The following is a 26,726-nucleotide window of genomic DNA, read 5'->3' as shown; positions in this document are numbered from 1 at the left end:
TTTAGAAAACTCCATCGTCTCAGCCCAAAATCTCCTTAAGCTGATAAGCAACTTCAGAAAAGTCTCAGGATACAAAATCAATGTGCAAAAATCACAAGCATTCCTAAACACCAATAACAGACAAACAGAGAGCCAAATCATGAATGAACTCCCATTCACAATTGCTTCAAAGAGAATAAAATACCTAGGAATCCAAGTTACAAGGGATGTGAAGGACCTCTTCAAGGAGAGCTACAAACCACTCCTCAACGAAATAAATGAAGACACAAACAAATGGAAGAACATTCCATGGTCATGGATAGGAAGAATCAATATTGTGAAAATGGCCTTACTGCCCAAGGCAATTTATAGATTCAATGCCATCCCCATCAAGCTACCAATGACTTTCTTCACAGAATTGGAAAAAACTACTTTAAAGTTCATATGGAACCAAAAAAGAGCCTGCATTGCCAAGATCATCCTAAGCCAAAAGAACAAAGCTGGAAACATCACACTACCTGACTTCAAACCATACTACAAGGCTACAGTAACCAAAACAGCATGGTACTGGTACCAAAACAGAGATATAGACCAATGGAACAGAACAGAGCCCTCAGAAATAATACCACACATCTACAACCATCTAATCTTTGACAAACCTGAGAAAAACAAGAAATGGGGAAAGGATTCCCTATTTAACAAATGGTGCTGGGAAAACTGGCTAGCCGTATGTAGAAGGTTGAAACTGGATCCCTTCCTTACACCTTATACAAAAACTAATTCAAGATGGATTAAAGACTTAAATGTTAGACCTAATACCATAAAAACCCTAGAAGAAATCTAGGGAATACCATTCAGGACATAGGCATGGGCAAGGACTTCATGACTAAAACACCAAAAGCAATGGCAACAAAAGCCAAAATTGACAAATGGGATCTAATTAAACTAAAGAGCTTCTGCACAGCAAAAGAAACTACCATCAGAGTGAACAGGCAACCTACAGAATGGGAGAAAATTTTTACAATCTACCCATCTGACAAAGGGCTAATATCCAGAATCTACAAAGAACTTAAACAAATTTACAAGAAAAAAAAATCAAACAACCCCATCAAAAGTGGGTGAAGGATATGAACAGACACTTCTCAGAAGAAGACATTTACACAGCCAATAGACACATGAAAAAATGCTCATCATCTCTGGCCATAAGAGAAATGCAAATCAAAACCACAGTGAGATACCATCTCACGCCAGTTAGAATGGCGATCATTAAAAAGTCAGGAAACAACAGGTGCTGGAGAGGATGTGGAGAAATAGGAGCACTTTTACACTGTTGGTGGGACTGTAAACTAGTTCAACCATTGTGGAAGACAGTGTGGCAATTCCTCAAGGATATAGAACTAGAAATACCATTTGACCCAGCCATTCCATTACTGGATATATACCCAAAGGATTATAAATCATGCTGCTATAAAGACACACGCACGCGTATGTTTATTGAGGCACTATTCACAATAGCAAAGGCTTGGAACCAACCCAAATGTCCATCAATGATAGACTGTATTAAGAAAATGTGGCACATATACACTGTGGAATAGTATACAGCCATAAAAAAGGATGAGTTCATGTCCTTTGTAGGGACTTGTAGGGACATGGATGAAGCTGGAAACCATCATTCTGAGTAAACTATCACAAGGACAGAAAACCAAACACCACATATTCTCACTCATAGGTGGGAATTGAACACTTGGACACAGGGTGGGGAACATCACATATTGGCCTGTCATGGGGTTCAGGGAGGCAGGAGGGATAGCACTAGGAGTTATACCTAATGTAAATGATGAGTTAATGGGTGCAGCACACCAACATGGCACATGTACACATATGTAACAAATCTGCACATTGTGCATATGTACTCTAGAACTTAAAGTATAATAGTAATAATAATAATAAAAAGAAAAGATATGATGGAATCTTAAATGCATATTGCTAATTGAAAGAAGCAAACTTGAAAAGGCTACATACTATATGACTACAGCTATATGTCATTCTGGAAAAGGCAAAACTGTAGAGACAGTAAAAAGATGAATGGTTGCCAGGGGTTTGGGAGGAGGAAGAGATGAATAGGTGGAGCACAGGGGAGTCTTAGGGCAGTGAAACTATTCTCTGGTACTATAATGGTGAATGGATGTTATTCTATGCTTTAAACCCATAGAATATATAACACAAACAGTGAACCCTAATGTAAAACATGAGCTTTGGTTGATAATGTGTCAATGTTGGTTCATTAACTGTAGCAAATGCACCACACTGATTGGGATGTTGATGGTGGGAAGGTTGTGTATATGGTGGTCAGGGAGGAGTATGTGGGAACTCTCTGTATTTTCCATTTAGTTTTGCTCTGAATCCAAAACTGCTCTAAAAAAAATAAAGTCTAGTTTAAAAAAAAAAAAAAAAAGGTCTGCAATATATATTGAACAACTACATGAATTTTCTCTGGTTCTTCAAAATCCATTTCTAATCCAATTTCCTTCAGGAAATCTCAGTGTGAGTGGAATGTATACGACCATCCTCTTAATTTTCTTTTCTACTTTTATTGGAGATAAGGTCTCACTCTGTGGCTCAGGCCGGAGTGCAGTGGTGTGATCATGGCTGATTGCAGTCTCAACTTCCTGAGCTCAAGTGATCCTCCCACCTCAACCTCCCAGGTAGCTTGGACTACAGGCGGCTCCACCATGCCCAGTTAGTTTAAAAAAAAAATCTGTAGAGACGGGATCTCAATATGTTACCTAGGCTGTTCTTGAACTCTGAGCTTAAGCAATCCTCCAGCCTCAACTTCCCAAAGCGTTGGGATTATAGGCATGAGCCACCACACTCCTACCTACCGTCCTTTTTAAATACAGAAGGATATCCTATTATCACTAATAGAAATCAGCTCTATGTTTCCCCAGAAACAGAAATACCTGTGTATGAAAAGCAAGGATAACAATACCATATGTGGGCCGGGCGTGGTGGCTCACACCTATAATCCCAGCACTTTGGGAGGCCGAGGCAGGTGGATCATCTGCAGTCAGGAGTTCGAGACCAGCCTGGACGAGATGGTGAAACCCTGTCTCTACTAAAAATACAAAAAATTAGCTGGACATGGTGGTGAGCAACTGTGATCCCAGCTACTCAGGAGGCTGAGGCAGGAGAATTGCTTGAACCCAGGAGGCGGAGGTTGCAGTGAGCCGAGATTGCTCCAATGCACTCCAGCCTACGTGACAAGAGCAAGACTCCATCTCAAGAAAAATAAATAAAAATAAAAATATCATATCTGATAATTCTATTAATATTTGGTACTGAGCATATGGGTTGTGTTTCTGAAATATTAGCAGATGAATCCTGGGTTGTCGATGTGATTTGCCCTAATCCACTGAGCCATGCAGTGGCAGATCTAGAATGAATATGATCTTTGCTGGTTCAGTGTCTCTTACTCTTATTCATGGCAATATTCTCTCAAGAATCTCCAGTAACAATCATAACTGGAGACTGGTTTTGCCTCCAGTGCAATTTTTATGCATTATGAGATAGCAATCGTTATACTGCCTATAACCTTGGAAGTTGAAGGGACATATCACTGTGCAAGGATCAAAGAATGTGAATTCTACTCCAGGAGGGGTTCTTTTTCTTTGACCGTAGTTGAGTGACTCCACCTCATTCTCTATGTTCTCATCTATAAAATGGTAAATAATAATATCTGCTTGACCAGCTTCACAGGGTTGTGGTAAAGATCAAATGACTGTGATCAGAAGCAATTTAAAAATGATAAAGTGTTAAGTGACATACATCTTCACAACTAGTACTAAAATTTTAGGATTCTGAACTTTTGATAATATCTTTATTTTAGCTTCATGACTGAGTGAGCTCTTGTGGTGGGCCGTCAAACATGAGGGACAAACAAACAACACTTCTTGCCACACTGGGGCTTGGGATGCGAAGAAAGGGCTGTGCCTGAGCTCAGGGAATCATACTAGTTAATTCAATCCTTAGCTAAGTAACTTGGATGACTTTAAACTGTAGGTGGCAGCAAAAAGTAGAAGGCTGGGAAGGCAGCCTCTTGTTTTCCTAGTTCTGTTGTCAAATTAATTACTCTTACTTTATTTCTAAAAGTGTCTATCAGCATCCTAAATATTGCTACGATATTTTAAATAAAACCATGATATCATGCTCCCAAGTAAAACAAAACAAAGTATACTTTCCTATTTCTTTTCTACAGTTTAGCCATTGGATTAATTCAGCCTTAAAAGACCCTTGCAACACAAAAAGGCAGAAAAGGAATTTGACAAATTTCTCTACTGAAAAGAAAGGATTCAAATTGAGGAAGGATTTGCCACAGGGTAAGTTTTAAGGGTGAATTGAGGTAGGCAAAAGATAAAGAACTCATCTCTGGAAGTTGGCTTTACATTTAGACATACTTTGTTTATATATCTGTTGTTTAAAATATTGCTAAAGATTACACATAGTGAATAGAAATGAAGATATAAATGTCTTCTTTATCTAAAGGCTTGCTTTTTGATGACTGAGAAATGATAAATTCTCTTTGTTTTCTACTTTTATTACAATTGAGATAATCATGGTTGAAGGTTTTATTAGACTATAAGCATTTTAGGGATAGAGAAGATTTTGTTAAGTACCCCAAGAAACTGGTATATTGCTAAAATGTGATAATTGGTGACTGAATAGCCTATAAACAGAACTTTGTGATAGAAAACTCGGAAGATGCTCTAACTTATGAAGGTATTAATTGTATTTAAAAATTTTTAACCTGATTTGTGATGTGTGCTATAAAACAAACTACTGCTACCACCCCTTAACAACATGAACCCAACAAGAAAAGCTTTTAAACACGTTAAACAAACCCACAAAACTATTTTGATCTTGGATGGAAACCTGGAAAGGTTTCAGATCCAGTGTTTTTCTCATTTCTTCAATTTACTTTTAATTAAATATATGGAGGTTTGTAATTAGAGCGAGAGAATAGGGTGATAGGGAAGAGGAATGTGGTCTTCAACAGCACCGAAGACATGGTGATCTGTAGCCTGATTATTATTATTTTTTTTTCAATTTACTATTGATTCTCGGAAATAACAGTATGATATTGCAAATATTGATCTGATGCAATTTGATGCTCTCAGAGGAAGGAGTGAAGTATGTAGTTGGAGGCCTTTCCTATGAGTCATTCTTTAAGACATTATTATAACAATTAATGAGTTAACAAATACCTTCCTGGATTATTAAGATTTTGAAACAATGTTTTATTATTACTGCAAATGCACATAGGTGAGCTGAGCCCAATGGCAATGAGACTGCATCCTTTTTCTAAATACAAACCTTGTTTTTTTTCTTTTCTGTTTAGGAAGCAGGAGCAGAAAATAATGTGTGAGTAGGAAACAGATAGACTTGGGTCTCCAAGTCTCTAAAGCCACTTAGTTTTGCAAATTGGAGAAAGACATTTAACACTTTTGAGACTCATTTAAATTTATAAAATAGAGGGAAATAATATCTACCCACCTGATGGATTTTTGTGAGAATTAATGAATAAAATATATAAAATGGTTATGTCAGGCCAGTGGCAATCAATAAATGCTAGTTTTCTTTTTTCTTCTTTTCCTTTCAGATTAAAATTTAATTGGTTTTAACTTAAATTCAGGGTGAAAATGATAGACCAACGATCACAGCCAATGTGGTTTTAGAGAAGTTTATATGTTTTTTATACAAGGGGACTAAAACACACATTTTATATTTAATCTATAAAATCAAAACAACACTTTATGGTTTCAATTTAATTTTTAATTTCCCAAGGAATTCTGAATTTGTTAATGAAATCTTAATTGTATTCTAAAAATTACAACTTTTAGGAAGCCTTTTCTGACCCTCTGCTCACTGTGATCCCTCTTTTGTATCTAAATACTATGCAACTTATAGCTCTCTTAAGAGGCCAGTGATGAACTGTTGTGTATTGTAAAAGTTATATTCTCTTATTGCCCTTACTAGTTGCTAAGATACTTGATGGCAGAAAGAAATTTTTACTCTTTTTATCTCATCTTTTGTAGTACCTGACACTGTTTCACACTGAATACTAAAGATTCTCTGAAAAGTTTCATAATTATAGCATTGTGTTGTTTTTTCTATGTACATATGTCACCATTGCCCACAAATCCTCTTCATATTAAAAAGGAAAATTCTCTAGCAGCACTAGTTCTAAAACAATCAATTCCAAATTCTGTCTTTGCTTTATCATGAAGAACAAATTTGTAAGAAGTTTGCTATGGTGACTGGGCACACTGGCTCACACCTATATTCCCAGCACTTTGGGAGGCTGAGGTGGGCGGATCACGAGGTCAGGAGTTCAAGACCAGACTGGCCAACACAGTGGAACCCCGTCTCTACTAAAAATACAAAAATTTGCTGGGCATGGTGGCATGCACTTGTAGTCCCAGCTACTTGGGAGGCTGAGGCAGGAGAACTGCCTGAACTCGGGAGGCAGAGGTTGCAATGAGCTGAGATCATGCCACTGCACTCCAGTCCAGGTGGCAGGGCAAGACTCTGTCTCAAAAAAACCCAAAAAAACAAACAAACAAAAAAAGAAGTTTGCTATGGTAAAACATAAAACAAGAGACTAGTTGCTAGCCAACTTGTTTACTACAGGGGTAGAAAGTATAATCTTGTCTCAAAGTGCAATTTAAATAGCTTAAATAACTTAGACTGTGGCAGATAAGCTTTTTGATGTGCTGCTGGATTCGGTTTGCCAATATTTTATTGAGGATTTTTGCATCAATGTTCATCAGGAATATTGACCTGAAGTTTTCTATTTTTGTTGTATCTCTGCCAGGTTTTTGTATCAGGATGTGCTGGCTTCATAAAATGAGTTAGGGTGAAGTCCTTCCTTTTCAATTATTTGGAATAGTTTCAGAAAAAAATGATACCAGCTCCTCTTTGTACCTCTGGTAGAATTCAGCTGTAAATTTATCTAGTCCTGGTCTTTCTTTAGTGGGTAGGCTGTTTATCACTTCCTCAATTTCAGAACATGTTATTGGTCTCTTCAGCAATTCAACTTCCTCCTTGTTCAGCCTTGGGAAAATGTATGTGTCCAGGAATTTACCCATTTCTTCTGTATTTTCTAGTTTATCTGCATAGAGGTGTTTACCTCTCTGATGGTTGTTTGTATTTCTGTGGGGTCAGTGGCGATATCCCCTTTATCATTTTTTATTGTGTCTATTTGATTCTTCTTTCTTTTCTTTACTAGTCTAGCTAGCAGTCTATCTATTTATTTTTTCCCAGAAACCAACTCATGGATTCATTGATATTTTGAATGGTATTTTATAAGTCTTTATCTCCTTCAGTTCCTCTCTGTCTCCGTTATTTCTTGTCTTCTGATAGCTTTTGGGGTTTGGTTGCTCTTGGTTCTTTAGTTTTTAGTTGCAATGTTAGGGTGTTGATTTGAGATCTTTATAGCTTTTTGATGTGGGAATTTAGTGCTATAAATTTCCCTCTTAAAACTGCTTTATCTACATCACAAAGATTCTGGTAGATTGTCTCTTTGTTCTCATTGGTTTCAAAGAACTTTTTGATTTCTGCCTTAATTTCATTATTTACCCAGGAGTCAGTCAGGAGCAGGTTGTTCAATTTCCATGTAGTTGTGTGGTTTTGAGTGAGTTTCTTAATCTCCTGGAATGCAAGCCTGGTTCAACATATACAAATCAATAAGCATAATTCATCACATAAACAGAACTAAAGACAAAAAACACATGATTATCTCAACAGACATAGAAAAGGCCTTCAATATAATTCAACATCCCTTCAGGTTAAAAACTGTCAATAAACTAGGTATTGATGGAACATACCTCAAAATAATAAGATCCACTTATTATAGACCCACAGGCAATATCCTACTGAATGGGCAAAAGCTGGAAGCATTCCCTTTGAAAACCAGTGCAAGACAAGGATGCCCTCTCTGTCTACTCCTATCCAACATATTATTGGAAGTTCTGGCCAGGACAATCATTCAAGAGAAAGGAATAAAGGGTATTCAAATAGGAAGACAGGAAGTCAAACTTTCTCTGTTTGCAGATGCCATGATCTTTAAAAAAACTTATCATCTCAGCCCAAAAGCTTCTTAAGCTGATAAGCAACTTTAGCAAAGTATCAGAATACAAAATCAGTGTGTAAAAATCACAAGCATTCCTATACACCAACAATAGATGAGCAGAGAGCCAAATCATGAATGAATTTCCATTCACAATTGCTAGGAAGAGAATAAAATACCTAGGAATACAGCTAACAAAGGAAATGAAGGACCTCTTCAAGGAGAATGTATTGTCTGCTCTCACTCTGCTAATAAAGACATACCCAAGACTAGGTAATTTATAAAGGAAAGAGGTTTACAGACTCAGAGTTCCACACGGCTGGGAGGCCTCAATCATGGTAGGAGGTGAATGAGGACCAAAGTCACATAAACATGGTGACAGTCAAGAAGAGGGGAACTCTCCTTTATAAAACCATCAGAACTTGTGAGACTTACTCATTATTAGGAGAACAGCATGGGAAGGATCTGCCCCCATGATTCAGTTACCTCCCACTGGGTCCCACCCATGACATGTGGGAATTATGGGCGCTACAATTCAAGATAAGATTTGGGTGGAGACACAGCCAAACCGTATCAATCCACCCCCGGCCCCTCCCAAATCTCATGGCCTAACATTTCAAAACCAATCATGCCTTTCCAAGAGTCCCCCAAAGTCTTAACTCATTTCAGCATTAACTGAAAAGTTCACAGTCTAAAGTCTCATCTGAGACAAGGCAAGTCCCTTTGCCTATGAGCCTGTAAAATCAAAAGTACATTAGTTACTTCCTATATACAATGGGGGTACAGGCATTGGGTATACACACCCATTTCAAATGGGAAAAATAGGCCAAAATGAAGGGGCTATAGGACCCATGCAAGTCCAAAATCCAGCGGGGCAGTCAAATCTTAAAGTTCCAAAATGGTCTCCTTTGTCTCCATGTCTCACATCCAGGTCAAGCTCATGTAAGAGGTGGGTTCCCATGGTCTTGGGCAGCTCCACTCCTCTGGCTTTGTAGGGTATAACTCCCCTTCTGGCTGCTTTCATGGGCTGTGTTTTCTGTGGCTTTTCCAGGTACACAGTGCAAGCTGTAGGTGGATCTACCATCCTCAGTTCTGGAGGATGGTGGCCCTCTTATCACAGCTCCCCCAGGCAGTCTTCAGATGGGGAATCTGTGTGGGGGCTCACACTCCACTTCTTCCTTCTCCACTACCCTAGAAGAGGTTCTCCATGAGGGCTCCACCCCTGTAGCATACCTCTCCCTGGATACCCAGGTGTTTCCATACATCCTCTGAAATCCAGACTGAGGTTCCCAAACCTCAATTATCGTCTTCTGTGCACATGCAGGCCCAACATCATGTGTAAGTCACCAAGTCTTGGGGCTTGCACCCTCTGAAGCAACAGCCTGAGCTCTATGTTGGCCCCTTTTAGCTACAGTTGGGATGCAGGGCACGAAGTGCCGAGACTGCACAAAGCACTGAGGCCCTGGGCCTAGCCCAGAAAACCATTTTTTTCCTCTAGGCCTTCTGGGTTGTGATGGGAGGGGATGTTGTGATGGGAGGGGATTCTGTGAAGGTCTCTGTCATGTCCTGGAGACATTTTCCCGATTGTCTTGGCAATTAACATTTGGCTCCTCACTACTTACGCAGATGTATGCAGCCGGCTTGAACTTCTGTTTAGAAAATGGGTTTTTCTTTTTTATCGCATTGTCAGGCTGCAAATTTTCCAAATTTTTACACTCTCCTCTTTTAAACGTAAGTTCCAATTCCAATACATATCTTTGTGAGTACATAAAACTGAATGCCTTTAACAGCACCCAAGTCACATTTTGAGTGTTTTGCTGCTTAGAAATTTCTTCTGCCAGATACCCTAAATCATCTCTCTCAAGTTCAAAGCTCCACAAATCTCTAGGGCAGGGACAAAATGCTGCCAGTTTCTTTGCTAACACATAACAAGAGTCGCCTTTGCTCCAGTTCCCAACAAGTTCCTCATCTCCACCTGAGACCAATTCAACTTGGACTTCATTGTCCATATCATTATCAGCATTTTGGTCAAACCGTTCAACAAGTTTCTAGGAAGTTCCAAACTTTCCCACATTTTCCTGTCTTCTTCTGAGCCCTCCAAACTTCCACCCTTTGCCTGTTACCCAGTTCCAAAGTCGCTGCCACATTTTCAGTATCTTTAGAGCAACAGCCCCCTCTACTGGTACCAATGTATTGTATTAGTTCATTTTCACTCTGCTAATAACGACATACCTGAGACTGGATAATTATAAAGAAAAAGATGTTGAATGGACTCAAAATTCCACATGGCTAAGGAAGCCTCACAATCAACACAGAAGGCAAAGGAGGAGCAAAGGCATATCTTACATGGCAGCAGGCAAGAGAACATTCACAGGGGACTGGCTGTTTTATAAAACCTTCAGATCTCATGAGACTTATTCACTATCAGGACAACAGCATAGAGAAGACCTGCCCCCATGATTCAATTACTTCCCATTGAGTCCCTCCCATGACACATGAAAATTATAGAGCTATAATTTAAGATGAGATTTGGGTGAGGACACAGCCAAACCATATCAGAGAACTACAAACTACTACTCAAGGAAATAAGAGACAGCACAAACAAATGAAAAAACATTCTATGCTTATGGATAGGAAGAATCAGTATCATGGAAATGACCACACTGCCCAAAGTAATTTATAGATTCAATGCTTTTCCCATTAAATTACCATCGACATTCTTCACAGAATTAGAAAACACTACTTTAAAATTCATATGGAACCAACAAAGAGCCCATATAGCCAAGACAGTCCTAAGAAAAAGAAAAAAACAAAGGTGGCAGCATCATGTTACCTAACTTCAAACTATACTACAAGGCTACAGTAACCCAAACAGCGTAGTACTGGTACAAAAACAGACACATAGACCAATGGAACAGAATAGAGATCTCAGAAATAAGACCAAACATCAACAATCATCTGATCTTTAATGAACCTGACAAAAACATGCAATGGGGAAAGGAGTCCCTATTTAATAAATGCTGCTGGGAAAACTGGCTAGTCATATGCATAAAATTAAAATAGGATCTCTTCCTTGTACCTTATACAAAAATTAACTCAAAATGGATTAAATACTTTGATGTAAACCCCAAAACTATAAGAACCCTATAAGAAAAACTAGGCAATGCAATTCAGGACATAGGCATGAGCAAAGATTTCATGATTAAAACATCAAAAGCAATTGCCACAAAAGCAAAAATTGACAAATGAGATCTAATTAAACTAAAGAGATTGTGCACAGCAAAAGAGACTATTCTCAAAGTGAACGACCAAACGGAATGGGAGAAAAATTTTGCAGTCTATTCATCTGACAAAGCCAGAATCTACAAGGAACTTAAACTTATTAATAAGCATTATTTAAAAGTCAAGAAACAACAGATGGTGGCAAGGCTTTGGAGAAATTGGAATGCTTTTACACTGTTGGTGGGAATGTAAATTGGATCAACCATTGTGGAAGACAGTGTGGGAATTCCTCAAAGACCTTGAACCAGAAATACCATTTGACCCAGCAATCTCATTACTGGGTATATATCCAAAGGAATGTAAATCATTCTGTCCATTGCAGCACTATTCACTATAGCAAAGACATGAAACCAACCCAAATGCCCATCAGTGATAGACTGGATAAAGAAAATGTGGTACATATACACCATGGAATACTATGCAGCCAAAAAATGGAATGAGATCATGTCCTTTGCAGGGATATGGTTGGAGCTGGAAGCCATTATCCTCAGCAGACAAACACAGGAACAGGAAACCAAACACCACATGTTCTCAGTTATATGTGGGAGCTGAACAATGAGAACACATGGACACAGGGAGAAGAATAACACACACTGGGGCCTGTCAGGGATGTGGGGGGAGGGAGAACAGCAGGATCAATAGCTAAGGCATGTGGGGCTTAATACCTAGGTGATGCATTGATAGGTGGGGCAACCCACCATGACACACGTTTACCTATGCAAGAAACCTGTATGTTCTGCACATGTATCCTGAGACATAAAATAAAATAAAATAATAAATAACCTAGACCAATGGCTCTTAAACTATCCTCCTATACTTCAGTTCTGTATGTGTCAACCCTACTCTAAAACTAAAAGAGAAATAATCATCTTTTCCAAAGTGGCTGATTAAAGTAATACATTAAACTGCCTTAATTAAAAAAAAAAGGTACATTTGAGAAACTTCTGTTATTTTACTTCTTGTGTGCTAGGAAGAATGAATTGGACAAGTAGTAGGTTAATATTAGTGGAAGTCTTAGAATATCTAATCATACTTGGTCCAGCAGCTTTGTGTGTATGAATATGATTTTGTAGTTGGTAGTTGAGATGTTAATTTGTAAATTGAAGTTATGGTCAACTCTGTGCTGGTAAAATTGTTTATTTTTTAAAAAAGAAAAAAGAGAATGGAATCTTTGAATATTCTGGAATGTTATTACTATAACTTTGGAGGACTTTGCCATGTTAACAAATTCTAAAATACTTTAGACAGTTGAATGAATCCTTTGATTATCATAGTTTGGAGCGTAGGTACAGTAGCCCCAGGAACAGTGCTAAGGGTTCAGGGAAGAAACACAAAGACTGACTAGCTAACCTTGCCTGCTGATGTCACATGAAGAGATTAGGAGTATTGTGGACCCCTGCTAAGTGTTTATGGTAAGAGGCAGGTGAAAATGGTGACTAGTTTTCAAGTTCTTTAGCCATCCTTCTCAATGCCTGCTCCTCAGAGTATAACATCAGCATCCTTAATCTTTAGGATGTATGCTCATTGTTCAGGCATTATGAAAATTTTACTAAGTTTCTGTGAAGGCTTACTAAACTCAACTTTAGGATAGACTTCCCATACTCTCATGTTCCATTGGATAATCGTATAATCTTTTAAATTTCTTTAGAGAACATTCCTCTATTTCAGTATGTGATTGCTATCCCAGTGAGTACAGCAATCGGATAGCTTTTCTGACACACTGAAAATACTTCCTTCTGTATGTTGTCTTCTCAGTGTCCTGCTCAGGATGAGTAATAACATAAAGGTATACAGAAGTGGAAAAAACATATGTTTTCAACTTTACTATGACAAAGTTTCCAGAGATTAGAAACCTTTAGAAGATTATGTTGTTGTTGGGATAATACAAGCTATCTTGAGAGGAACATAGATAAGGTAAACTGATTTTTAAACAGGATTTTAGTTGCATTAAAAAAATACTTAGAATATTTTTTTTCCAATCTCCAGAAACCTTTGCAAGTGATATTCCTGTAAATATACCACAGTGTCCAAAAAAGTCTGGAAACAACAAGGAAATAGTATATTTACTATACTTTTTTCTGACTAGCAGGTTGGTACGATCTATTTCTTTCATACTTCATTGGGGATGATTACTTTTTTCTGCCTCACACACAGGATGTTTAAACGATTCATAATAAATTAAGGATTATTAAATATTAAAGACAATAATAATAGCAACTATAATGATAATAGTAAAAATAACAAGCAGTAGCAGCAGCAGCAGAAAGCACAGGCCTAAGTGGAAAATTAGGTTTCCTAGAGGCTCCTGTTCTCCACTGCATGACCTTAAAATGGGAATCATTTCTCAAGCCTCTAAGACACCAAAGCACAGATGCACGGTGCATAAACAAATAAGTGACCACATTAGTGGTGCCCTTTGGGGGTTTAAATCTTATTCTTGTGACCCCAGGAAGCTGACCAGAGAGAAAGGGGAAGAAAGAAGTACAGGATATTTATCTTTATATTTGGGAAATTCTTTTGATCAGCAGAGCTGGAACAAGTTTCTGTGCTTTTGTGGGAACTACAAATGTTCCAGGGGAGGAAGCAAGATCAAGAGCAGTTTGCTCTTTCAGGGACTTCAAAGCCCATTCATCTAAAGATGTGGCCATTACCATTTTGGCTTCCTCACTGTGCCTTGGATGGCCCTGTACTTTTCAAGAGGAGAGACTTGCTGGGTTGGGGCCAGCTAAAACGTTATTCCTTGGAGTGCAGTGTCCCAGAAAATCTGCCCTTACTGGCCTGTGCTCTGTGATTATAGTCCCAACCAGGAGTGATCCTTGTTCCTATTGGATGAATCAGACACAGAGGTGAGTAGGGTGGCAAGGCTAGACTACCCATTTTCTGCCTCTTCTCCTCTTCCAGGTGTAGAGAATCGTAAACATAAGAAGGCGGCTGGACTGTCTCCACCAGGCTCTAGGTCTCTGATCTCAGTAGTCTGTCTCTTCACTGGTACCAAAAAAAAAAAAAAAAAAAAAAAAAAAGGCAACCAACCAACTAACTAAGCCAACCAAGCAAACAAATATAAAAGAAAACTGTCTTAGCTTAGCTGTGCATACTATTCCATCCTGTTATGGTCACCAGACCATCAGTAACAGGGAATTGTCCTCTTCACATATAAGTGAAGCCCTGGGAGTAAGATTTCTTCAGGGATCCTAGATCTTTTCTGGGCATAAGATACATTATAATTTCCCAATCCAAACCAAAGCAGAACAAAAATCCTAGGGCAACAACCTAACATTATAGGGTATAATAATCATGCTTTTATACCTTAGAATTGTTTTTGGTAGTTAAATGCTGGTGTAAGCTCTATGAAGCAGGAAATGCATCTGTCTTATTTACTGTTGGGTCCTCAGGTCCTAGCATGACATCTAAACGTATCCTTGGAATGAATGACTAAATCAGGACCTTGGCAGTTTACTCTGTCACCTATTCGTTATGTGAACTTGGATGAATTTTCTTTTGTGTTACGTTCTAAGTATCTCCATTCTCAAACAGTTTAGCCTAACCCTGAGAATTGCAGAGAGGAATGGCATAAATGTTATTCCTGAGATAATGCCTACGTGACATTGGATGTGTCTTGGGGCACTTCTGGCAGTTATGTTTAGCAAATGGAAGCTCTTTTTTTTTTTTTCCTTCAAACTGGGTGTACTCCAGTTACCACATCACTCTGACAGTTGAGTTCACTTTTGTGTGCTTCAGTAAGTGAAGATAATAATGCTGACATCCTGAATTTTCACCTCTGTCAAGTGAGAAGTAGGGACAAGCTCATCTTTGAGGAAGGCCTTTTGTAACTCTATGATTTGATTCTATTCGACTTTCTGGAACTGGTCTCAGAATAAAAAGTGAGAGAGAATGTACTGTACGTGAACATAATCAAGTGATATCCCATTTCTTTAGATGTTTCACAGACCTCTCTACTTCCTTTTCTTTAACTGTATTGCATAGTTTAAACTTTCTTTTACATCATAAACTCATGAAATTTTACTCAAAGTAAGTTTGAAAATTCACATGACACCAAACATAATTCTCATTTAAACATTTACTTAAGGATTCTGGATGACATGACTCTTACACATGGAAATAATTTTACTGAACAATTAAACATGATTTGAAACTTTATTTAGTTTTAAATATACTAAGGTTTGGAATCCAAGACTTAGCGTTCAAAGTTTGGCTGTTTGATGAACCACCTTTGCGTCAACTGAAAAAGTGGACCAGGAGCATTAAAGGTATGTTAAAAAGAAATAAGAAAAGGGAACATATTACAAACCTATTAATTATCTTTCATTCTGTCAACAGCATTTCATTAATATTTAGAATGGATCAGAAACTGTGGTAGATGTTTGGGATCAAATACATCAATTTCCAACAGTCCTTGTGCACATACAAAAACAGCACTGGGTCAGGTGACATGAATTTCACCTGGCCCCTGTTACTAACCGGCTAACAGTCCTGGCCCCTGTTGCTAACCAGCTGACTGTCCTTGGACAAATCACTTTCAATTCTTGGGATTCATCTGTAAAACAGTGATGGGTCTCTTCCAGCTTTAATGATATTTGGTTACATTTATCTCAAATGAAATGATAGAATATAACTAAAGGAGAGTACTTAGGTAAAAGCAAGTCACTCTAGAAGTCATAACACTTTTCTTTCTTGACATTCATTTGTTAATAAAATGTATACGTTAAAATGTTTCCAAAGCAATCATATTATAAATCAATTGATTGATTGCTTTTTATAATTTCTCACTCCTTTAGTAAACATTTACACAATGTCTGCTCTATGCCAGAAAGCATGCTGAGTATTTGAGATCAGAGATGAAATATATGTATTATGCCTTGAAAGAGCCCACAATCTAGTAATAAAGATAGAGAAGAAAACATAAGTTTGGGTGTTAAGTGCTATTCAAAATCAACAAATATTTACTGAATGCCTATTATGCTTGGGATGCATTGTGAACGAAATTGATAATGATTTCTGTTTTTGTGGAGCTTATATTCTAGTGTGAGGATCAAACAATAAAGAATAAATACGAAAGTAATAGACGATGTAGTATGACGGAAGGGGAAAACGTCATGGGGTAAAAAAACAAAAGGTAGAGCAGGTTACAAGGGAAATAGGGGCATCTGTAGTGGGCATTGAAGGTAATGCATTGCGCTGTTAAAAATGGCCAGAGTAGGTCTCACTGAGAAGATAACATTTAAATGAAGACTTGAAAGAAGTAGGGAATGGATTAACCACAGAAATATCTGCGGTAGGGGCAATATAGGCAGAGAGAACTGGCAATGGAAAAGCCCTAATGTTGGAACAAGGGTGGCTGGAGTGATGTGAGAAAGAAAGAGAGTAAAAGGTTAGGAAAGGAGAGCAGTCAGGATAGGTAGGGGCAGAGCAGGGGGGTCGTGCAGGACATTGTAAGGATGTTGACTTTCACTATGAGTGAAACAAGGGAACTCAAGTGGTTTTGGGTAGAGGAAGGACTTTGACTTAGATTTTAATAGGGCATCCTGGCTATTATGCAGATAATAGATTGTCTAGGTTGAAGGTAGGCAACAATAAATCAATTAGGAGGCTATCACAGAAATATAGGCTAGAGATGGTGGTGTGGACCAGGGTGGTAGCAGTTGAGATGATGATAAGTCATCAGATTCTGGATCAAAATCCCAGATGGATATGGGAATAAGAAGGGGCATTTATCTCAGTTTGGGAAGTATAGGAATGATTCCTAAAGGAACTATCAATTAAATTGAATCTTGAAGAGACACAGGAATAACTGAAGATGCCAGATAAGGCAGGTGGGGGTGGAGAGAGAGTCTTCTAGATAAAGAAATAGCATTCACAGGAAGTATGCAGGCAAAAATAGAGGCATGGCATGTTTGGGTCACTGCGAGCAGCGTTAATGGAAGGAAGAGTGAATGTGGAGCATACAGCAGGAAATGAACCTAGAGACCTGGGCAGTGGTTAGCTCCTATGCCAGGAGAGATTACTATTTAGAAGAATTTTTAGCAAGGCATAGCTCTAAAAATCTGTTTTTCAAAAGGAATATTTAAATTGGGTTAGCTTCAAATAAGATCCATGTTGACCAATGCTGGAACTAGCTAGTGGGAACACATCTGAGTACCAGGAAGTATTTTAATCTATTTTAAAATTCTCGGAGGCCTAGTTTTTTAATCCTATAATGATGAGAGCTATTGGGGAATTGGCTAAAAGTGTCCCTTGTCAGAAGAATCTTGAAGTAAATATATTGAGTACATGCAAATGGCCAGAAGAAGACTTTTTCAGCCTAATTGAACAGATTAACAGATTGTTTAGTGTCTGCTAAGTGTGTAGTATTGTGCCTAGTTTATTGCCACAATATTCAAGTTAGAAAAACAACGATACCGTTTCAGAAAAAAAGTAAAACAAATCTGCTTTTCAATAGCTAGGAAAAAATATTCCATAGTGCATCTCAAGCTTAAAGCAGTAATAATGCATACATACTTATAATCTTTTACCTAGTTCTAAGTTAAAAATATACATATATTTAGTCATATACAGGTTACTGTAAACTGAAATCTGCATTCTATTATTATAGTCAGTTCTTTGACTTATTTTTAAAATGTACTAGTTAGCTAACTTAGCATTGTGGTATCCTCCCTTAGTAATGTATTTTCTTGTCCAATTCTCACTGCTAAGAATATTTACCTTGTGGCTGGTCTAAATTCCCTCTCTTTTATGTAGTTTAAATCTGTTTTTCACCCTCCTACTCTCTTCAGAGATGGAGAATGACTGGTAATGTCTGAGAAATTGAGAAGGCTAAAATAGCACTTTGTGGTCAGGTTTGCACAGCCAAACTGAATGGTAGACTTGAAACGAGTAATTGAACAAGATAGACAAAAAGAAGATACTTTTTGTTTTGTTTATCCAAATAATGCCCTTATTTCTTTACTTTTCTTTGCCTTTTAAGACCCAAGAAGTCACTGGAATGAAGGAACATGTTTTGGTTACATAAAACACCTTGCAAAGGCTTTCTGAATTCTAAGAGTTCCTTTTATTTTAGCTGCTGATGAGTGAATATATTTGTATATTTGCATACTAAAAAGTAAGAAATGAACTAGAATAACAAAGTTAATTAATATATGTGGTCAGTAAAGATAAATAATATCCTGAAGGGTAGTCTGATGGGGAGTATGTGCTGAATTCTTATTCATCTTTAAGTATTAAGTGCATTGCAGATGGCTTTTATGAATACCTGAGAGTTCATTTATTTTTAGAGTAAAGATATTCTTTTTTTACTGACTCCAAGGTCCATTCTCACTTTTTAGAGATGTCAATAGGAACTGACCTGGGATTTGAAGATGAATGCTGATTTATTACTCTATTTATTTATTTACTTATTTATTTGTTATTTCTATATGAAATACACTTATGGGAATACAGGGCACAGAAAAAGTTTAATCTTTACCACTTTTAGCAGTCATTCTAATTATAAGAAGTGGTATCCATCAGATGAATTGGAGGAATTACTGACATAATTGATTTTGACTACTTTTGGCCCTCTCTGGGGAAAGTAAAGAAGTTATGCAACATGCAGGCTGGTAATTTTTTTGTGCTTATTTTCAAGGCTGCCTTGCAGGTAAGAATTATGGAATAGAAGCCAATGGTCATGAGGTCTTTTTTCATTACTACCTGTGATTTCATAGACCACTTGACTTCTGAGTGACCACTTATAAGGGAGATGTGAGAACTGCCATTTGCGCCAATGGTAGTATGAGTTGAGCCTATAAACTTTCACGTCTTGGATGATAATTCCATGGAAGCAGACTAGACATTGTGCAGACTGGAGCGATGCGTGAGTGGCATGAGAGGTATTAGTAATTTAGGCTGATGAAAGCATTTTATCACTGTAATTTTTTGGCATCAAAATCTTTGTGCCCCCAAATATTACTTACTATTTTATGATTTGGGATTAAGCTACAGTTCCCAGAACAAGTGCTTTAATAAGCAGATATCCCATGTACCCTAGTAGAGAATGTAGACCTAAAGATTTTGTGCTTTTTATGTAGTAATGTATTCAATGCAATACTAGAGTTAGAGAAATATTTAGACTGTATTTAGAAATAAATAAAGAGGCAGCAGAAGTCACTTTGAATACACCTTTGTATGATGTTCACTATTGTATCAGAATGACTTCCATTAGTCTTCAACCTGCTTATACTCAAGCTTCCAGAAAAAGAGTTTCATTTCATATTTTGAGAAAATCCCCAACTATTAATAATATATAAATGTTTTGGTATAGCAGAAAAAGAAACTGAATGCCTAGAAATTACTGTGGTCTGAGTATCTTTTCTATTTTGTCCCTAATTAGGCTCTGGGAGATCAGTGACTATTTCTCTGTCTCTCTCTCTCTCTCTCTCTCTCTCTCTCTCTCACCCACTGTGAAAGTTATGAGATTTCTTTGCTCAAGTCACCCACAAGGAAGGCTTGGAAGTTCATGTTCCCTAGAGAGTTGCCAATTCTGCTAAAGAAGATTAAATGCCCATATGACACATGCCATAATCCTGCAGCCAACAACAACAAAGAACTCAAATCTAGCCTGGTCCTAATGTAGGGAGCTACCACAGTGGGCTGTCAGACCCACCTGAGGCCCCTTTCGTTGCCATGTCGTTTACCAGCCGAGACGTTCATTCAGAAATGAGTAAGAATATTAGAGAACCATCCTATCGCATCCTGGAATATTTGGTTAACAGTTTGAACCCTTTTTATGGCTCTGAAACAATTATTTCTGAGTTGGGCACAGAGGCATTTGATTCCTATTTGATTTCACCTGTTTGCACCTGAGAAGATGTTTAAAGGCTGTTGGCTTACCCGTGAAGTTGATTTTCAGCAAGTAATCCTTGTACAACTTCTTCCCATCCAGGATCTTCATAGCATCACAAAGCTTGGTAGTGTTGGGACACAGGGTGCGCTGCATTTTGTGCAAAGCGTGGGCCATGGCATACACCGCGTTAACCACAAACATGATCTTGGACTCTTGCTCGTAGTTGCTGCTGTCGATGGCCAGGTGCTTGTCGCAGACGCGCCTGTGGTTGCGCTTGTTCTGGAGGCTGCACTGGAACTTTTGCTCCCAGAAGTCCCGGAACCAGGGATTGCGGTGGTTGTTGTAGGGGTTGAGGCTCTGGAAGTAGCGGTCGAACTGGCGGACAGGCTGCGAGGCCAGCTCCAGGGTGATGGCGCCGTAGGCCACATGCTCGCTGCCCTTGATGATGCTCTCCTGCGCACCCCAGCCGTCGCTGGCCACCCAGGTGAAGGAGGCGTTGGCGCGGCTGGCGGCGGCAATGAGCTCCCGCGAGTCGTCGCTGCGCATGAAGAGGACCACGACGCGCGCGTTGGGCTTCTGCAGCAGTTCTCGGATCACACTGTCGTAGGACTTGCGGATGTTGGAGCGGCCCACCTTCTCCGCTGTAGCGATGCAGATGTTGCGCAGGCGGGCTTCCTGCTCGAAGGCCTCGATCCCTGTCTCTCCGTAGTCACCCTCAGAGGCCACTGTGGAAACGTAGGTCCAGTTGAAGAAGCGCAGGATTTCAGCCATGGCTTTGGCTTGGTAGAAGTCGGGGGGCACGGTCCTGGCAAAATAATCATAGCGCGACTTGTCACTGAGTTTGGCGCTGGTGGATGCATAGCTGATCTGAGGGATCTGGAAGAGCCGCAGCAGGTTTGCCACCTGGGGGAGGGAGAAGAAGGACCTTTGTTAGAAACCCAGAGGTAAGTGACGACATGAAAATGAATAATAGCATCCACAACTTTTACTGGCTCCCTTTCCCCCTCTACTCTAGATGGCTACATTTTTTTCTGATAGTTCTCGAGATGAATACCAGATGCTTCCTTGGATTCTGTATTTCGGACACTGGGAAGCAGGTCTCACACAGGTAGTGTGTGCATCAGGAAAGGACAGAGGAGAGAAATGAGAAGGGCACCACACTCTCTTCTATACTCTGTGCTAGACTCTAGACTAGGATAAACCTGTTCAGGGGCTCTCAGGTTGCTTTAAGTTTCTGGGGTCCTGCTATAGTTCAAGCAATGAACTACAGTGAATTGGCCAAACTCGATTTTTGACTGCATTTGTATAGAAAGAGCAAGGGTGTTGTCTAATTCTCACTTCCCCCTCTTTTGCTAAAAACAGCAGTCTCTGAAAGAGTTTAATTTGGAAACTGCATGCCACATGGGCAGTCCAGATTAGACATTTATCATCTAGGTTAAGCAAAAAAAAAAAAAAAAAAAAAAAAAAAAAAAAATCAATTATATTTAGTCCACCTCCCAACATTTTAGGCATACACTTTTCTAAACTCCTGAAAATCTTGACCAATATTTTCTTTACTTTCTTTTTCTTTTTAAAATATTTTTCTGCTTGGACTATGTGAAAAGAAATCATACAGAATTATATTCTTATGTCATTTTTGAGTAAACAAATCAAATAAAAAGGTATTGAGGACCTTGTCAAGAACAGACCACCTTACTTCCAAGTATTTAAACCTAAATCTGAATCAAATATTTAAATTTTTTATAATTGACCTATCAACATGTTTATTGTTTTTATTTATTGTAGAATAAAAAGGAAAGTGACATTTGTTTATTGAGGAGCATTTTATGCATAGAGTATTTGCAGAGATATATATTTACAAATATCTAAACAGATTATATGCATACCGAATAATAAGGTTTTAAAAAGAATTTCTCCTGGCTACCTCATGTAGGAGAGTTCTTTCTCTATACTGACTTAAGTTAAATTATGTAACATACTAAGTGGATTTTAATCAGAAATGACATTGAATATTACAGTATGCTTTATCTACATTGGCATGAATATTAGTACTTTGAAATTTTTCCTTTTGGAGATTGTGGTTTCACGTTTATATTTGACATGTAGGAAGTACAGCTTGAAATAGGCAGCTGTTAGCAAAGAGCACAAGCAATATAAAACAACTGACATCTGAGCCCTGATTAATCATAATTTCATCTGGCAAGAGAAACCAACAGCCAAGTTCATACACAGCTACACAGCATGTTCTTGAATATCTGGCCTGCTATTAAAATCAACACTAGATATAGCCCAGAGCTATCAAAAATATTTCTGTATCTTTTCCAATCCTGCTACCTCTCAACCACAAATAAAACAACTAGAAATCCAGGGCTTAACACATAATATAATGCAAAATTAAAACCCCAAATCTTTCTTGCATTTAGTATTCTTGAATCCGGGGGAATGGAGGTGAATGGGTGGATGAAGGGGTAAAGGCTAATATATTATTTATTTCTTCCCTTCTCAGGACTAGGAGACTCTGGACAAAATGGCCTATACTGACTTATTTAGGCATAGGGATATTGCTTCACTCAACCTGATTGAAGTGGCAGGTGTCACCAAACAGGTACTGTCATTACTTCTAGAATGAGTGCCTGGCTTCCACTGGATTTATGTACCACTATGGAAGGCTTGGTAATAGGAGCCCTGTCTGTGCAATAGCTTGACTTTGTTAAGAGGTTTCTGGCTAGCACTTGAGAGGCCATCTTTTCTTGATACAATAATTTTCTCATCTTCAAGTTATATTAATCAGGACCTGAACCCCTCAGTGAGACAGAGAATGAAAGGACCTAAAAAATATCTGGACATTATTTTCTGGCAGCGAAGAATCACAGTGAAACGATCCTAAACTGCTGAAATTTCCTCTCCCATAGGGGTAGGAGTAATGAGAAGCTGCTAAAAAATAAAAAAAAAAAGTTCTTGTTTTTCAATGATAGGCTTCATGTCTAACTCTCCAGGATGTATGAGAATAATTTACAATCAAGGCAGGCTTTGCAAGAGAACGAACTAGCCATAAAATAACAGCAATGTGGAAAAGATTCTCTGCATTGGAAAGGGGCACGATGAGCTGTAGCTTTGGGGAAGGCTGTGGGCTGGAATAAAACAACTATTGCCAGCATTTTAAGAATAATTTTATGTTCCTCTGTGCGTGTGTGTTTAATGAGGATACCACAACCGACTCTAGAAAAAGGAGGCACAGGCCGGGCACGGTAGCTCAAGCCTGTAATCCCAGCACATTGGGAGGCCGAGATGGGCGGATTACGAGGTCAGGAGATCGAGACTATCCTGGCTAACACGGTGAAACCCCGTCTCTACTAAAAAAAAAAAAAAATACAAAAAACTAGCTGGGCGAGGTGGCGGGCGCCTGTAGTCTCAGCTACTGGGGAGGCTGAGGCAGGAGAATGGCGTAAACCCGGGAGGCGGAGCTTGCAGTGAGCTGAGATCCGGCCACTGCACTCTAGCCTGGGTGACAGAGTGAGATTCCGTCTCAAATTAAAAAAAAAACAAAAAACAAAAAACACACAAAAAAAACGCACATTTAGTGAGTTGAAACATGAGATTGGAACACAATAAGTATTATCTGAATTGTATCACCTATATTGAATAGCATGGGGTGATAATATAGTCAAACTTCTGATATTCAGAGTTACATTAGAAACACATGTTATACAAATGAATGATGGAGTGAAGTGTTGAAGTAATTTTATCACAGTGAGCTGCTCCTTTTAAAATTAGTTTATTTAGGTTATAAGGGTTAAAATACTTAAAAGTAAATACCATGAGAGGCAGTAGGTTACAAGTCTCTCTCCTTTCTCTTTCTCATCCACCCCAGCCTTATCTGTACAGAAGAATGTTACTTTGGTTTATTCATTTAAAAAATGTGTTTATTCTGTTGTAAAGCCAGGTACCAATGTACTGGGTATGTACACACACACACACACACACACACACACAAACATATTTTGTTCTTTTGATAGTCACAATAACTTTATGGTGGATATTATCTCTATTTTAGATATGCAAAAACAGTTCTGCTAGGTGAAGAAACTTGTTCATAGTCATATGGTTAGAATGTGTGGGTGAAATCAAGGTGTAAAACCAGGTGTTTTGACTTCAAGTACTATGGCTATCCCCTGACAGCTTCCTCTCTACCTTCTACTGTGTGACTATAAACCTGAGCCTTCAAACACAGAAAGGCATCCAGGTAGAAAGAATAAAAGGAACAGAAGCAATATTATGGTATACACCATAGACTACCTAGTTGCTGTTAGCAGGAACTTTCTTTTTAATACAAATTTAAAACTAGGGTTGGGGAATATCCAGGTAGTTGTTAACTGGGTTCCTGTCTCATTTGTCTAAAGCTTGGTTCTGGTATATTCTTGACTTACTTTACTGGCCATATGGTTTCTCTGAGAAAGCATAAAGAAATAAAGGAACTCCTACACTGGACATCATTTTGAATGATAAAAGAAAAAATGTTTTAGAATGGAGAAGTAATGTAAAATTTTGGAAGAAAGTTACCCAATTATGTTATTATTAGATAGAGTGGAGGAAGGAAAAACAGGATGTAGTTATATATGCTTTGGAAAAAAATACTTTAAAAGAGATATGCTTCACATAAATTAAGACTCTAAAATGGAATACAGGAGGACTTAAAAAATAATTCCTACAATACAGAATAGTCTCAACAAGAAAGAGAATATGAAAACTCTAAAGAATCCCCTGGGTACTAGGCTACGTTTTTAGGGATTTTGGTGTTAGAACTAGCAACACAGAATGGGTGCTGTCTGTATGTAGGTTGGGGGCGTCCCCATATACAACATTAAAGATTGACATCAGCCTGTAAAAATAAGGGACACTAAAGCACAGAATGTGAAAATGCATCAACGTGATTTTTGTCATTGCTATTGTTTTGATTTGAAATTATGTTTCAGGAGAAGATGTGGCAGGAAGATATAGAATCATCAGATGGGAAAGTTGGTTCTATATGAATAAAAGAAAGATGCTGCTCCATCCCTCTTGCTTTCTCATTCTCTTCATTGGGAATGGTTTCTAACATGGAAATGGTAGCACAGATAATGTGAAAATGTTACCACACTCAAAATTAGGAGAGAATACAAAAAAAAAAAAACACACACACACAAACCCATAATCAGATGGATGGAGTTTGTCCACAGTAATGAATTCTGGAAGAAATTGCAGATTACGTTTTGAAATCACTATCAATAATCCTTGAAAAACACATAATGGGAGGACTCCCAGAGGGTGAAAGGGGAGGAGGAAGGACAAATTTGGGATATATAAATCATGAAAAAAATATAAATAAATAAGCATGATGTGCTTTGGTAATCTTCTAGAACAAAGTTTGCTAACAGCATGGAAACACTTAGAACTGAATGAGGAAAGTACTAGGAATCAGCATGGGTTTAATAAGAGTATATTTTACGAGGGGGCCATCTTTTCAACATTATATAAGGAAGAGTTGCAGCCTGGAGGACCATGACTTCAATAAGTTATTGGTGACATTACTTGGACTCTTGTGGAAAAGAGAAAGTGGTAGGAGTTGGATAATACAGTTAAATATACTCAAAGACAGCAGCTTGGAAGAAAGTCTTATATTTCTTCCAAGTCTTTATATAAGTCTTATATAAAGTCATATTTCTTATATTCATAGTGGCCAAATAAAATTTAATTTGTATGAACGCCATTGAAAAAATATAAATAAGCAATAAGATCATTACATTGTAGAGATGAAAGAAACCGTGAAGATGATCTAAACCTTTTGTTTTATATGTGAGGAAACAGAAGTGCACAGGGTAAAGTATGGATAAGGCTGAAACTCAGAAAGTTTACATAACTTATCAAGTGAACACAGTAAGTGATAAAGCCAGGCTTCATGACATGATTCCTTTGCTCTAATTGTGATGTTTCTGCATTCGTTTATTCAAGAAGTGCTTATTGTCTGATAGGCACTTTTGACGTATCACTGAAAGTTACATTTCAGTGGATAGTATTAATGGCTGACATTTAGTGCTTCCAGTGTGCCAAGAACTGTTGTAAGAGTTTCCATATATTTGCTCATTTAATCCTCCTAACCACCCACTGAGAATAGATGTTGTTATTATCATCACCATTTTTAGGGTAAGGAAGCAAAGAAGCTAAGTATTTTGGCCAAACCACAAAGCTAATAAATATTAGAGTTAGCTGTAGAGTACTTGGCTTGAATCCTTGGCCAGTGCTTTATGCATTCTTCTATAACACATGCTACTGTATTTAGCAACAGTGATGATAAATGGGCCAAAGACTGGGAATCCAGGCATGAAAATTATCCTTTGGGATTCTGCATGGATGCCACCCTATACCTACAGTATTCTGAACTGAACCTGCTGGTGCTTCCTGGGGTCTCAGAGCTGTCATACCTCTTTCATTTAATACACCATAGGAACGCGAAGGACAGCAGACTTA

At 38.3% G+C, this 26,726-nt stretch overlaps 1 protein-coding gene across 3 annotated transcripts in view; it reads right to left on the bottom strand.

The window, feature by feature from the left end:
- Window positions 1-26,726, bottom strand: part of LOC105475430 (glutamate metabotropic receptor 3) — a 223,519-nt gene that overhangs the window by 57,456 nt on the left and 139,337 nt on the right. For all 3 annotated transcript variants that reach the window (XM_011730639.2, XM_071094761.1, XM_011730638.2), the window contains one exon: window positions 20,270-21,125. In XM_011730639.2, the coding sequence (XP_011728941.1) occupies window positions 20,270-21,125 (856 nt within the window). The remainder of the gene's footprint in view (window positions 1-20,269; window positions 21,126-26,726) is intronic.

This window comes from Macaca nemestrina, chromosome 4 (assembly GCF_043159975.1).
Source record: "Macaca nemestrina isolate mMacNem1 chromosome 4, mMacNem.hap1, whole genome shotgun sequence".
Lineage (NCBI taxonomy): Eukaryota > Metazoa > Chordata > Mammalia > Primates > Cercopithecidae > Macaca > Macaca nemestrina.
Note: the sequence above shows the minus strand (reverse complement) of the source record. Positions and strands in the feature narration are given on the sequence as shown.